Source organism: Mesoplodon densirostris, chromosome 7 (genome assembly GCF_025265405.1).
Source record: "Mesoplodon densirostris isolate mMesDen1 chromosome 7, mMesDen1 primary haplotype, whole genome shotgun sequence".
Classification (NCBI taxonomy): domain Eukaryota; kingdom Metazoa; phylum Chordata; class Mammalia; order Artiodactyla; family Ziphiidae; genus Mesoplodon; species Mesoplodon densirostris.
Genome location: NC_082667.1, coordinates 26,682,408 through 26,695,886, shown reverse-complemented (window position 1 = coordinate 26,695,886; position 13,479 = coordinate 26,682,408). Strand labels below are relative to the sequence as shown.

General features: G+C 36.8%; 1 protein-coding gene across 1 annotated transcript in view; it reads right to left on the bottom strand.

Moving 5' to 3' along the window:
• Window positions 1–1,482: 1,482 nt before the first annotated feature.
• CSTF3 (cleavage stimulation factor subunit 3) overlaps window positions 1,483–13,479 on the bottom strand; it is a 71,909-nt gene continuing 59,912 nt past the window's right edge. The window contains exons 16-21 of the mRNA XM_060103006.1: window positions 10,260–10,329; window positions 7,140–7,335; window positions 4,832–4,985; window positions 4,002–4,096; window positions 3,798–3,858; window positions 1,483–3,347 (exon numbers count right to left, since the gene is read on the bottom strand). Coding sequence (XP_059958989.1) covers window positions 3,145–3,347; window positions 3,798–3,858; window positions 4,002–4,096; window positions 4,832–4,985; window positions 7,140–7,335; window positions 10,260–10,329 — 779 coding nt within the window. The 3' untranslated portion in view covers window positions 1,483–3,144. The remainder of the gene's footprint in view (window positions 3,348–3,797; window positions 3,859–4,001; window positions 4,097–4,831; window positions 4,986–7,139; window positions 7,336–10,259; window positions 10,330–13,479) is intronic.

Genomic DNA, 13,479 nt, shown 5'->3' with positions numbered 1-13,479 from the left:
TGTCAGAAATCTGAACAGGCAGAATTTTACTTAAAACTGCCCCTAGTGTGGGTTTCTGTCATACTGTGTTGCCTTCTGAACTAATCTATAGGCCTGATTTGATGGTATGTCACTTAATTTAGTAATCAGATGTGTCTGGAGTTGGTAGCAATAGTCAGATTTCACCATTTTTGTGTTTGTTTTATCTGAACTAAACATTGAGAACCTTTAAGTGCAACTTCTGACTTAAAAGCAACCTTAAAATCGAAGTAACACTTTTTTTTTTTCCTTTCTAATTCTTGTTGCCTCCGCTTTTTAAAGTACTGTCTGCGGTAAGCTCGAAGCAGAAATTTGGTCAGGGCTCAGACGGGGAAGAAAATTTAGTAAACTGAATTGGTTTTTTGGACTTTTATTCCCAGAGACTGGTAAGCTCACTTCTGTTGAATATTTAAGTTTTTACTTAAATCAGTAATATGGTACCTGAGTTTTGTTACTTGGTATGAATTACCTTTCAAGACTTCTGAAATTTTTATTAAATGAAATATAACTTCACTTGCTGAACGTCACAGCCAAGTAGGAACTACCAACTTTAATGAAGTTTGCTTTGGGAACTGAAATGTAAAACCCAAAATTTATGAGAAGCCCGCTCACCGCAACGAAGAGTAGCCCCCCGCTCGCCACAACTAGAGAAAGCCCACGTGCAGCAACGAAGACCCAGTGCAGCCAAAAGTAAATAAATAAATTTATTTTTTTAAAGAAAGCATATCCAATAGAGGATTATAAAATTATCAAATAAATTAATAATTATTGCCCAAGGTCAGTATGCTGACAAAAGTGGTATATTTTTTCATTCTTTTCCAGTAGTACAATTTGATCAGTTTTATATTTACTAGGTAGCTATAACCTTTTACTTTACTATGTGTGGCAACATAGATAAAACCTCTCATTCGAAATTTAGTGCTAAAAGCCAGAGTTTGACTGATTTTTGTTTAGGAAGCATTTATGGTCCTCAAATTTTATCCAGTTCTAGAATTGTGGGGAGATGCTGTCATTGTTTTTATAAAGAGGAAAGATATGGATATCTTCTGGTAATTTCTCTGGGTCCAGCAATATGGATATATGAGAGTCCTTGGACATGTAGGACTGGCTGTATATACCAGTCTGCAGATAGATTTCCAAAAATAATTTCAGATTTCTAACATCATGCTACTTGTTCACTATGTTTACAAAAGGAATTATCAAACATTCAGACAAAATCATACCAAAAACTAAAAGTTCATATATATATCAGGTAGAACATTAGAAAATATTCTCTTAAGAAATAATCCTTTTTAAGTTTAAAGGTCATATAATTTCTAGGGGAAAAAGTCTTAGAAATAAATGTAGTAGGAGCAATTGTAATACACATAATGGCCTTAACAGTCCTTAGTAGCACTTTTCCCCAAGGTAGGTAGGGGTGTACGTGTGTGTTTTCTTATTACAATGCTAAAAAAAAAAAAAAAAAAAAAAAAGGCATTTTCCATACTCAATCATGTGGCTTTCTTTTGTCACATGGGAACACTGTTACAGACCATTACAGGTATTTGAAACCATTTTGTCTTCTTCAATACGCTACTCAAAGATAGCACATCAGGAAAGATTCCATATCTCTATATTTTAAAGTTTCTACTATATGGTACTACTTATGCCTTTCAGATTGTTTTGTTGATAACCATGATATTTAAACAAACCCACACAGCTTGAAAATGATACTTAGGAAGATAACAAAATCTGAAGTAGAGGCAGCTTTGTTTTGAGGAAATTTTTCTCAGCTTTACTGGGAAAATACTGGAGACATACGCTTGTGATCAACTTAGGTAAATATGACCTTGTTACTTATAAATTTATATAAGAAAGTGATTCAAGATAACCTTTTATTATAGGTTTTATAGAAATATTTGAAGCTGATATTTAATCACACTTGAATTCAAATTCTAAATTGTGTACCCATTGTGCAAGATTGTCCCTTTATAGCCTTCCTACTTTTCCTCTTTTTTCCTTCCTTATTTTTAGCTTTTATTCTGAATCACAATCCTTAGGCTCAACTAGTTGTTGGTCTAGTTTTCTAGAAATGAGTCAAGAGGAGGTAACGTTGCTAAAAAAGAGCAAAACTTAATTCTTCTTTTAATTTTTATGGTAAGTTTTTGCTCACTGTAGCTAGTTTTTGGTTACTCAGCTATAGTTTCCTTTAATGCTGTCTTTGTTTAGCTGATGAAAAAATGTTCTTGAACACTGAGCACTTTTTGAAATATATTTATGTGAGAGCAAGACAGTGAGTGGTTAAAGGAATTCCCACACTTATGTTGCTTTTAAGAGACATGAAAGATAAAATATCTCAATCTATCGCCCTCAGGTTTAATTTGGGAAAAATGCATTCATATTTGAAGATTTCTAAAATGTTTAATTTGCTTCTTAAAAATGGATCCCTCATGTTTTCAAATAGTAGCAAAAAAGACCAGGAAAGGACAACAACAGTTAAGTGTATATATAGTAAATACAGGATGACTTTTCCTTACATTGTTGACATTTATTTTTAAACAGTATCGGCTAAATAACATAAGTAGCTATTTCAAATAAAATCTGAATGAAAGCAGCAGCAGGAGACATGACTTTTTGAGATCCTTTTATTTTTTAAAGGATTGTTTTTTAAAATTTTAAACTACAAAACCGATTCCGTACATTCTGCCATAAATAAAACAAACAATAAGGCAGGACTCTACATAAGCAAACCAAGAACAGCTGTTGTTTTCAGAAAATGTGATAAAATGCTTTACAATCATAAGCCATCCAGTTTTTAAAATAAAACTGTTGAAAACCCACAAGTCTTCAAGTGGTACATACAAGACACCCTTGAAGCGGGAACAAAATGTGGTTCTGCCACTTTGTACTGTTCTCACATTTTTGAAAACCTGATTTTGCTTAGAGCATAGGTCTGTTCCGAATCCTAAAACTCACATAGGTTGGTTGGTTTTTCTCAAGAAGCATAGGAACAGAGGCACCAATGACAATGCAACTTTGTTGCCAAGAACCTCGTAACAAAGCGTTGTCTCTCTTAAACATATGACTTAAGAGGCCAAAGGAATCCTGGAAAGGAGTTTTCTTCCAGGGGCAGGTTCTGTGCCTGCTTCACCGAATCCGCTTCTGCTGCCTCGCTCTGTAAATGTCATGAACAGGGGGAACGACAGCTCCCTTTTCCTCATCTTCATCTGAATCCTCGTTGGGCCTTTTGACAGCCTTGGTGAGTACTGCATTACTTTCCACCGGGCCATTGCCTTCTACAGCTAGCTCCGGGGCTCCTCCAGTAATGATCCTCACAGCTTCTTCAACTGCTATTGAAGCAAAACAGAAAGGACTGTTGTTGGAGGATGTTTAAAACTATGCTACTGTGAAGGAATATGTATGTACTACTTTGGATACTTTATAATTTTGTAGCCTCCTATTAGGAAATTCTGAGATGATAGTACTACTGATACTATTGAATACTTAAAGACAAAAAAGCTGCTGTTAAAATTAATAAAATTATTTTCATAAGCCAAACCTGATAGTGCATGTTCACATGAATAGAAAAGATAAGCTTTTTATGATGTTTTTCTTAGAAGAATAAGAACATGAACAAGCCTCTCTGTACCAAAGAGAGTCTGGATCCCTCCTAGGTGTCACTGTACTTCTGCAAGATGGCTAGCTGGTTTTGGAAACTTCAGTGCCAAAGAATGACAGTCTCTCCTGCCTAGGAAACAACAGTGTGAATTCCACTCTAGAAATGGAGACTCATCACTTACTATTTGGTATCTTGCATCTTCGGAAAATTTCCATCAGTTCATCCACTTGTACAAAAGGACCCTATTTTGACACAAAGAAAATTTAATCCCCAATAATCTGACGAAATAGCCCTACTTTGTATTTCCCATGATACAAGAGAAAAAGCACACAACTACTATAATTACCCATAGACCAAATATCTATCATGAAAATAGTGAACAAACCTGGAAACAAATAGGAGGAGGGAGAAGTTTCATTAAAACAACTGCTGCAGGTGGTACTGGGAACACTCCACCAGGGACAGGGTGTAAGCCTGGAGCTGTAAAAGAAAGAAAAGTAGGACTCAAATGGGATGGAAGAGTTTCTACACATGTAATGAACTAACGTAAGTAATTTGTACATAAATTACTATGTACAAATAGTCTATGTTGCTTTGTTCTGGACATCTTAAAATGTTTTTAGTGCTTTATATGTGTGACCAAACTCAAGTGGGTGAGACAGGGAAAGCAGTCTCAAACCCATGGCCACTGGGAGGCAGAAAAGTAAACAAGTGACTTTGCATAAGACAACCCAGGGGCTGAGCTAGTCAGTTTTTCTCAAAGATCATGCCTAAGCCTCACAAGTCATTTTTTCAGCAATCCCATTTAAAGTCAGTTATACAGTGACATATTTAATCATAAGGGCCTTGTTCAAATAGAATCCAGAGAGGCTATTACCCATTAGTAAGTATAAACGATACCAAATAACATCACCAAAGTAAGTTTCCAGCTGTGCAGGTAATCTGTATGTAGCAGCATTTCTGAAAACTGTCTTAAGTATCACTGCCAAAATGGGTTACTGCAATCTGGATCAATGAGGTTTTGTTTTTTTCTTTTTTAAGACATTTTAAACTCCTCTTGGTTCAAAGATTACAGCCAAACCACCTGTCATAGTGACCCTGAGTCTAATTATTAACCTACAATGGAAAGGTCACATTACTTTGCCCCCCACACCTCTCCAGTTAAACCAACAAACAAACTGAGGTCTCAGTACTGGATCTAAAGTCATGGCTTACGTGCTAAATGTCGTGGCTGAAATGGAATCATCTGCTGAGTGTCTGGTTTAGGGTATTCTGGTTTTCTATCCACTTCATCTTTCAGAACAGGCACTATAGAAGGAGCTACAACTGGGTCTGGAATTATAGCTGCTAGCTTAGCACGGGAGACATCCTGAAAATGCAGAACAGAAGAATCCTAAACCTGAAAAAGGGACTTATAGAGTATAACTGTGCAATTCTACAATCTTGAGGATACACTGTGAATAACTGGGTTAAAACCATAGAGAGAATGGAGAAAGATAAGCGAGAACTTCCATGACAGTAAAGGTTGTTAACAAGGAAAGCTAAAGGGCTGTAAAGACCAGTGTTAAGAATCATTAGACTCAGTGTCGCCAGGTGGGACACTCGTAGGATAGATACAAGCTTTTGTAGGTGGTACATACCAGGTAGAGGTGGGGTAATTTGGAAGAAAATCTGCGGTCTTAGATATTTTCCTGATATCTCCCTTCCACTAAAACTGAACATCATCTACCAGGTTCTCTAAGTGAAGAAGCTGGATTAAGTAAGGTGCTGTTTCATGAAACCTAACATAAAGCTTATCATCACTTATATTAGTTCATAAGATTTTGCCAATGAAATGAAAAATTACTCCCAAAATACTGTTATAGGGGAGAAGGAATGTTTGTTGGGCAACCACTGTTTGTCAGTTTTTGCCATTTATTCCCTCTCTGAGGAGGCAAATAGTAACACGTCCATTTTACAGAAGGGGCCGGCACTCAAAAGAGGTTCTGCTGTCTCCAGTGTTAGATGGCTAAGAAGGAGAGAGAGGATTTGAGAGCACAGGCCTCTCTGACCTCACACCCATCCAGTCTTCTTTTCAGTGTCCCAGCAATGCCTGCCAGGGCTGAGAGCAACCCTCTGAGATATGTCAAAGGGAGCAACATGCTACCTATTAAAGAGGCCCTATCCCAGAGAAGTTCCTCTGCTACAGGTAACCAGTGTCAATCTGTCTAAAACCAAAAGAGCCTCTTTTGCCACCATCAAGGGATATAAGAGAATTTCATATTTTCAAAATTTGCTCATATGCATTTGGTGGCAAATCTAAATGAGTATGCCTACTGGGAATTACTTTTTTTTCTTTCCCTCTCTCACTTATGTGTGACACACAAAAGCATAATAATCCTTTCCAAATAAAAGAACAGAAACAAATACAAGATGGAAAATTCATATTCAAGAAGTAGTTCTACTTAGTAAGATCTTTTCATTAACTTCCCTAATTTCCATTTTCATCTTGGCAAAGTTGAAATAGCCTAAAAATTCCACATAATAGTCTTAAAATGTCTTTGGCTTTTCATTAAGAAGTAGTTAAACCAGAAGCAGAACCTGCTGATCCCTGAGCAGTAACCCCTTAGTTCAGAATAGGAACACGGGGCTGGCACACAACTGGAGCTTCCAATAATGAAGAGGTCTGAAGTTTATTTTAATCTGGTTTAGCCAGTGAGACCCAGGCTAAAAGAGGGCAGTGAGGAAATACAGAATGATGGTGAGGAACATCCTAATGCTGGTTGGCTTAAGGGGACCAATCTAGGACTCTTGTGGATATAGATTCCCTTTGGATTTCCATCTTGGTCTTTGTTCACATGACACAGAAAAATCAAGAAATGATAGGACAATGGTTTTCTCAGCAAGGGCTATTTCTAGGAGTGTGTAAACATTAATCTTTCCCCTTGGCCTGAATGAGTTCAGTTTCCATATTTGTTTCCTTATGACTCAGTAGTCCAAACAGAAGAGTTCCATTCCTAGATAAGCTAATTTCCTAAAGGTCCCCACTGAAGGAGCCCTGTTTTAAAGATACAAATCCTTCAAGGAACTTTATGGATTTAATAAGCTATAATGTTTCTTCATTATATCTACAAAATATATAGCAGGAATTACTATATATGATCTCCTGTCAAAACACACACATCAGTCTTAAGAGCTATTAGAGAAAAACTAACCTAAGTGAAATTCAGATTTTCTTTTGTTTTTCTTCCTTCACCCACCTCCTCCATCTGCCCACAAGACATAAGATATAAGGCATTAACAATTTCCAGGAAAGAAAGTTTGTTAAATCTCATTTTAATTCTCATTTTGTTCAGTACTGTTGATACTCAATATTTCACAAACCCAAGGAAAATCCCTGAACTTTTTTGTATTCTGCAAATCTCTTCTAAAGCTAGATTAATTTCTATTTCAGAATTTACTTCAGAGTGAAGTTTATCCATGAACTATTCTGAAACAATAGGAAAGTAAAGACACTACACACATCTTGAGCCCAAGTACATACCTTATACCCAAGCGCTTTTAGTTCACTTGCAGAGCAAGGATATAAATCCATGAACTTGTATCTATCTACCAGTAAAGCTGTTTCTTTGCCTTCATACTCTTCTTTGAATGCTGTAAACCGTCTTTTCTCCACTTTGAGTATACTAGCTAGATCACCAATATTACTTTCAAAAGCTAAAAATCGGGCCCAGATTTCTCTGTAAGAAAATAAATATAATCAATACTTTACTATTCTGGGTTTGAGGCTTACAAAAAATCTTTAAGTTCCCTTCCTACCTTTTTTAAAAAAATTATACAAATCTCTCTTTTTTTTATTATAAAGATTTCCAAACTTCAGAAAAATAGTGTAGTATAATGAGTACCTATATACCATAACCTAGATTTAATCATTATTAATACTTTGCCATATTTGCTTCATCTTGTTTTTGCTTAAGTATATGAAAGTAAATTACAGTCATCATAACCCTTCACCCTAAATACTTTCATATTTAAGGCTTTTTTTTTTTTTGAGTTTTTACTTATTTAGCATACCTTCCTATCCTTTGTGGCCAATAAGAGAGACATTTACACTAGAGAGAGTAAACTCTAGGTGGAAGAGTTGAAAAAGGAACCTAGACAGGTTTCCAGTTTCTCCTGAAAGATGTGGCTTCAACATTTTGTAGTGGCATGAATTAAAATGTAGAATACATTCTTGGGGCAACATATGAATAAAAATGTATTTCGAAATCTAACATGCTCTCTATTTTTTCCCATTAATACGGATCATTGGGGACAAATTTGTGCCTCACCACTTTTCTAACAGCCAAAATTAATTCTCTAAGACTCTACTTAAATGTCAGTAAGGCTCATGCAGCTCAATATCAAAAAAACAAACAATCCAGTCCAAAAATGGGCAGAAGACCTAAATAGACATTTCTCCAAAGAAGATATACAGATTGCCAACAAACACATGAAAGGATGCTCAACATCACTAATCATTAGAAAAATGCAAGTCAAAACTACAGTGAGGGCTTCCCTGGTGGCGCAGTGGTTAAGAATCTGCCTGCCAATGCAGGGGACACAGGTTTGAGCCCTGATCCAGGAAGATCCCACATGCCGTGCAGCAACTAGGCCCACGCGCCACAACTACTGAGCCCGCGTGCTTCAACTACTGAAGCCTGCACGCCTAGAGCCTGTGCTCCGCAACAAGAAAGGCCACCGTAGTGAGAAGCCTGCGCATCGCAACGAAGAGTACGCACAACTAGAGAAAGCCCACACGCAGCAACAAAGACCCAAAACAGCCAAAAATAAATAACTGAAATAAATTAATTTAAAAAAATCTTTTAAGAAAAAAAGAAAGGCTATTCACACTGTGAAATTTTGGTTCATATAACTCTGTTTAAAAAAAAAAATCTACAATGAGGTATCACCTCACACCAGTCAGAATGGCCATCATCAAAAAATCTACAAACAGGGCCTCCCTGGTGGCGCAAGTGGTTGAGAGTCCGCCTGCCGATGCAGGGGATACGGGTTCGTGCCCCAGTCTGGGAGGATCCCATATGCCGCGGAGCGGCTGGGCCCGTGAGCCATGGCCGCTGAGCCTGCGCGTCCGGAGCCTGTGCTCCGCAACGGGGGAGGCCACAGCAGTGAGAGGCCCGCATACCGCAAAAAAAAAAAAAAAAAAAAAAAAAATCTACAAACAAAAATGCTGGAGACGGTGTGGAGAAAAGGGGGAACCCTCCTGCACTGTTGGTGGGAATATAAATTGATACAGCCACTATGGAGAACAGTATGGAGGTTCCTTAAACAACTAAAAATAGAACTATTATATGACCCAGCAATCCCACTACTGGGCATATACCCTGAGAAAACCATAATTCAAAAAGAGTCATGTACTACAATGTTCACTGCAGCACTACTTACAATAGCCAGGACATGGAAGCAACCTAAGTGTCCATCGACAGATGAATGGATAAAGAAGTTGTGGCACATATATACAATGGAATATTAGCCATAAAAAGAAATGAAATTGAGTTATTTGTAGTGAGGTGGATGGACCTAGAGTCTGTCATACAGAGTGAAGTAAGTCAGAAAGAGAAAAACAAATACCGTACGCTAACACATATATGTGGAATCTAAAAAAAAAAAAACAGGTTCTGATGAACCTAGGGGCAGGATAGGAATAAAGACGCAGACATAGAGAATGGACTTGAGGACGTGGGGACGGGGAAGGGTAAGCTGGAACGAAGCGAGAGAGTGGCATGGATATATATACACTACCAAATGTAAAATAGATAACTAGTGGGAAACAGCTGCATAGCACAGGGATATCAGCTCGGTGCTTTGTGACCACCTAGAGGGGTGGGAGGGAGACGCAAGAGGGAGGAGATATGGGGATATATGTATAGCTGATTCACTTTGCTATAAAGCAGAAACTAACACACCATTGTAAAGCAATTATACTCCAAAAAAGATGTTAAATAAATAAATAAATAAATAAATAAATAAATAAATGTCAGTAAGCACCTTTGTACTAAAGTAATGCACTGAGTTCCTATTATATACTAGGTGGAGGACTATCACAAAATTCCCATACTGGTAGACATTATTGCTACTTGACAAGAACGTAAGGATTGGCAAGGTGAGGAAATCTGCCCAAGGTGTAGTTGCCTGAGCTGGAATTTGAACCCAAGACTCCAAAGCCTTACTACTTTCACTGTACCACTATACCATGTTGTTCCTCCTGTAAAACCGACAGAGTCAAAACCATAAATCAGGGATATAATTTGTCAAACAAGTTTTCATTTTGTCAGAGTCTTTGCTCTCGAGTAAGAAGTAAAAATTTCAGAACTCTTCTCTAGTTTGTTCATATAAATATCTAGGGATATATAGCAAGGTATATTAAAATATTTAATAATAAATTGCTAAGGCATCTCAAAATAATCCTAGTCAGTATGCAAAAATTTTTTTTAACATATCTTAAACAGGTATGAAAATATGGCAAGGTAGGCATTTGTAAATTAAGCTTCAAGAGAGAAGGGAAATTTCTCCTGGAACGTATACTCACAACAAGCAAATGTTCATCCCATAGACCACAATTCAAATATTAGAACCCGACCAGTAAGTTTTCAAAATGGCTTACCCAGACTTCTCAGGTGGAAGACTTCCAGATGTTAAAACTCGTTCAAACAAAACTCGAGTATTATTGTCCTCTAGGATATTAAAGAAGATTTTAAATATTTTTTAAAATTCAGTTTTATAATTCAACAATGCATTATCTCATTTAATCCTCACAAAAATCCTATGCAGAGAGATCTAACTATTATCACACCCAATATTTATAGATGAGGAAGCTTGAGGTTCAAAAAGATGAAGTGAGTTGATGTGGCTCACAGTTACTGAGTAATAGAGCCATAACTAGAAGCCAGGTCTTTTTACCTCTAGTTTAGCCCTCCTTCTATAGTATAGTGTAGTTGTAATGTCAAACAATTTATAACAGTGTGATATCTGAATTGGGTATCTCATTTTTTTTAAGTAATGAAAATTACATACCTGTTGACATTATAAGCATCAAATTATTGATATTTTTAAAGTACACTGAATGTGGAGGATGACAAGCTCAAATTTAGATATTTGATTTTCTTATTTTGCAGCACTGCACCAGGACTACTCTATATTTAACTACTTTAAATCCTTATATAGGTACCATATCTAGATTGGTAGATAAATATGCAAGTGGAAAATGAATAAGAATGGTCACCAGAGGGGGCTTCCCTGGTGGCGCAGTGGTTAAGAGTCCGCCTGCCGATGCAGGGGACACGGGTTTGTGCCCCGGTCCAGGAAGATCCCACATGCCGCGGAGCGGCTGGGCCCATGAGCCATGGCCGCTGAGCCTGCGCGTCTGGAGCCTGTGCTCCGCAACGGGAGAGGCCGCCAACAGTGAGAGGCCCGCATACCGCAAAAAAAAAAAAAAAAAAAAAAAAATCCAGTTTTGGGCTTCCCTGGTGGTGCAGTGGTTGAGAGTCCGCCTGCTGATGCAGGGGACGCGGGTTCGTGCCCCGGTCCGGGAGGGTCCCGCGTGCTGCGGAGCGGCTGGGCCCGTGAGCCATGGTCGCTGAGCCTGCGCGTCTGGAGCCTGTGCTCCGCAACGGGAGAGGCCACAACAGTGAGAGGCCCATGTACCGCAAAATAAATAAATAAATAAATAACATTTAAAAAAAAAAAAAAAAAGAATGGTCACCAGAGGTGGATTAAAATTTAAGAGTCTCGGGAGGTCTGTAGCTGGAAGTGGAAAATGACACTTCCTGCTAAGCTCTAAGGGACCTATTAAAATTTAAGAATCTAGTAGTAAATTTACTAACACTCTTTCAACTGCATATTTTAAATGGGTGCATTTATGGCATATAAATTATGCCTCAATAAAACTGTTAAAAAAAAATCCAACAGAGTAGTTGGTTTTTACTGCCGCAGGGCAGTTATTCAGTTTTATGTCCATAATATGCAAAGTCAAACCAAGAGGTTACATGTATTGAACCAAAGAAGATGGCACCATATTCATGGCTTTCATCTTCAACTTAACATACTATACTTAAAGAAATAAGTAAATCTTGCATTTTATTCTTTTAGCTTTATTCCAAGCTTTGCTCCAGACACACTTTTTGCCATTCCACTTAACCTTCCACTGCTTATTACATGCTGTGTTCTCCTGGAAGAATGCATTTTCCTGTATCTTTAGGAAAACGATTGCTTATCCTTCAAGACCCATCTCATGCTGCCTTCTCTCACCCTCTAGAACAGCGCTATCCAATAATTTAAATTTGCTGCTAGCCACATTTAAAAGAATAAAAACAAACATAAAACAAAAATAAAAATAAAAACAGGTGAAATTAATTTTAATATATTTTATTTAACCTAATATATCTAAATTATCATTTCAACATGTAATCAATATGAAAAATTATTAAGATATTTTACATTTCTTTTCTACTATCTCTTTGAAGTCAGTATGTATTTTAACTTACACCACATCTCATTTTGGCCTAGCCACAATTCAAGGGCTCAAAACTTAGTAGTCTAGTGGCTACCATAATTGCATAGCACAGCTCTGGAACTTAGATTACACTCTCCTCTCTGTGCTTCCAAAGTACTTCATTCAGGGATCTATTATAGAATTTAGCACATGTTTTTCATGATTGCCACCATCACCTTAAATAGTTAACATTTATTGTATGCTTACCACATTCCATATATAAGTCAAATACATGCAAAAGTTCATTTAATTATCTCAACAGTCCAATGAAAGGTACTCTTATTATAACCATTCTGCAGATGAGAAATCTGAAACACCATTATAGACCTAACCCCAGAATTTATGCCACAATTAAGAATCAAATGATGATGCAATTATGTTTACACATCTGATTTCCCCAGGAGAATATTCTGAGGGTAACAATGGAGTCCTATTCTTGTATTTCCAGACCTTACTAACCAAAACTACTGAATAAATGATGGGTTGATGAATAAACAAACTAAGACACTGATTTTAGAAGATAATAATGCTGACATCAGAGTTCATTCTCAACTTTAGAGTAAAATATTGTACATCCTAGTAACTATTCTAAAAAATCAAGCAAAACAATATAAAACTGGTAAAGAACATTCATTTCATACAAGAAAATTATATGAAAATTTTCTTTAGCCCCAGCTCAAAAATCTTAAATGCTCCACTGTCTCACTTTTTGGAGTTAAGTCCTTTTCCAGAAAGTAGAATCACTAAGCTGAAATATAAAATCATGTTTAAGTTTTATTCTTTTCTACTATTTAGGTATACAGAATGCTATATTTTTCTAAAATATCATTAAAATCACTAATATTTACCTGTGATATCTAATTTACATCTAATTATTTACATGGCACACAATTTCATATTTCTTTCTTAAATCAGTTTTTAAACCAGATCATTTTTAGTCAAGAAATTACATATCCTGGACTGTGGTTAACTAGACTAAATAAGATACATACATATATATACAGATCCTCTAGCCTAGTGCCTGGTATAAGGTAGGAACTCAATAAAAGATGGTCATTACTATTACAACAAAATAGGAAAATAAAGATGCTTATAAACATAATGTTTCCTTTGAAATATCTTCCCCAGTAGCCTCAAAGCAGTTTACTACTTGGGCATCTTTGAGTTTTCGTGGCTAGAGATTTGTGGCTTTACCCTATTACTGTTGGGACTTTGATGCTAAATTAAAGACCATTCTGCAGAATCAAAAGGCATCAACCATTATACAATAAGTATAAATTCATAGTTGACAGGCCACAAATATTTGAGTGCCTATCAAGTGCCTGGTTCTGGT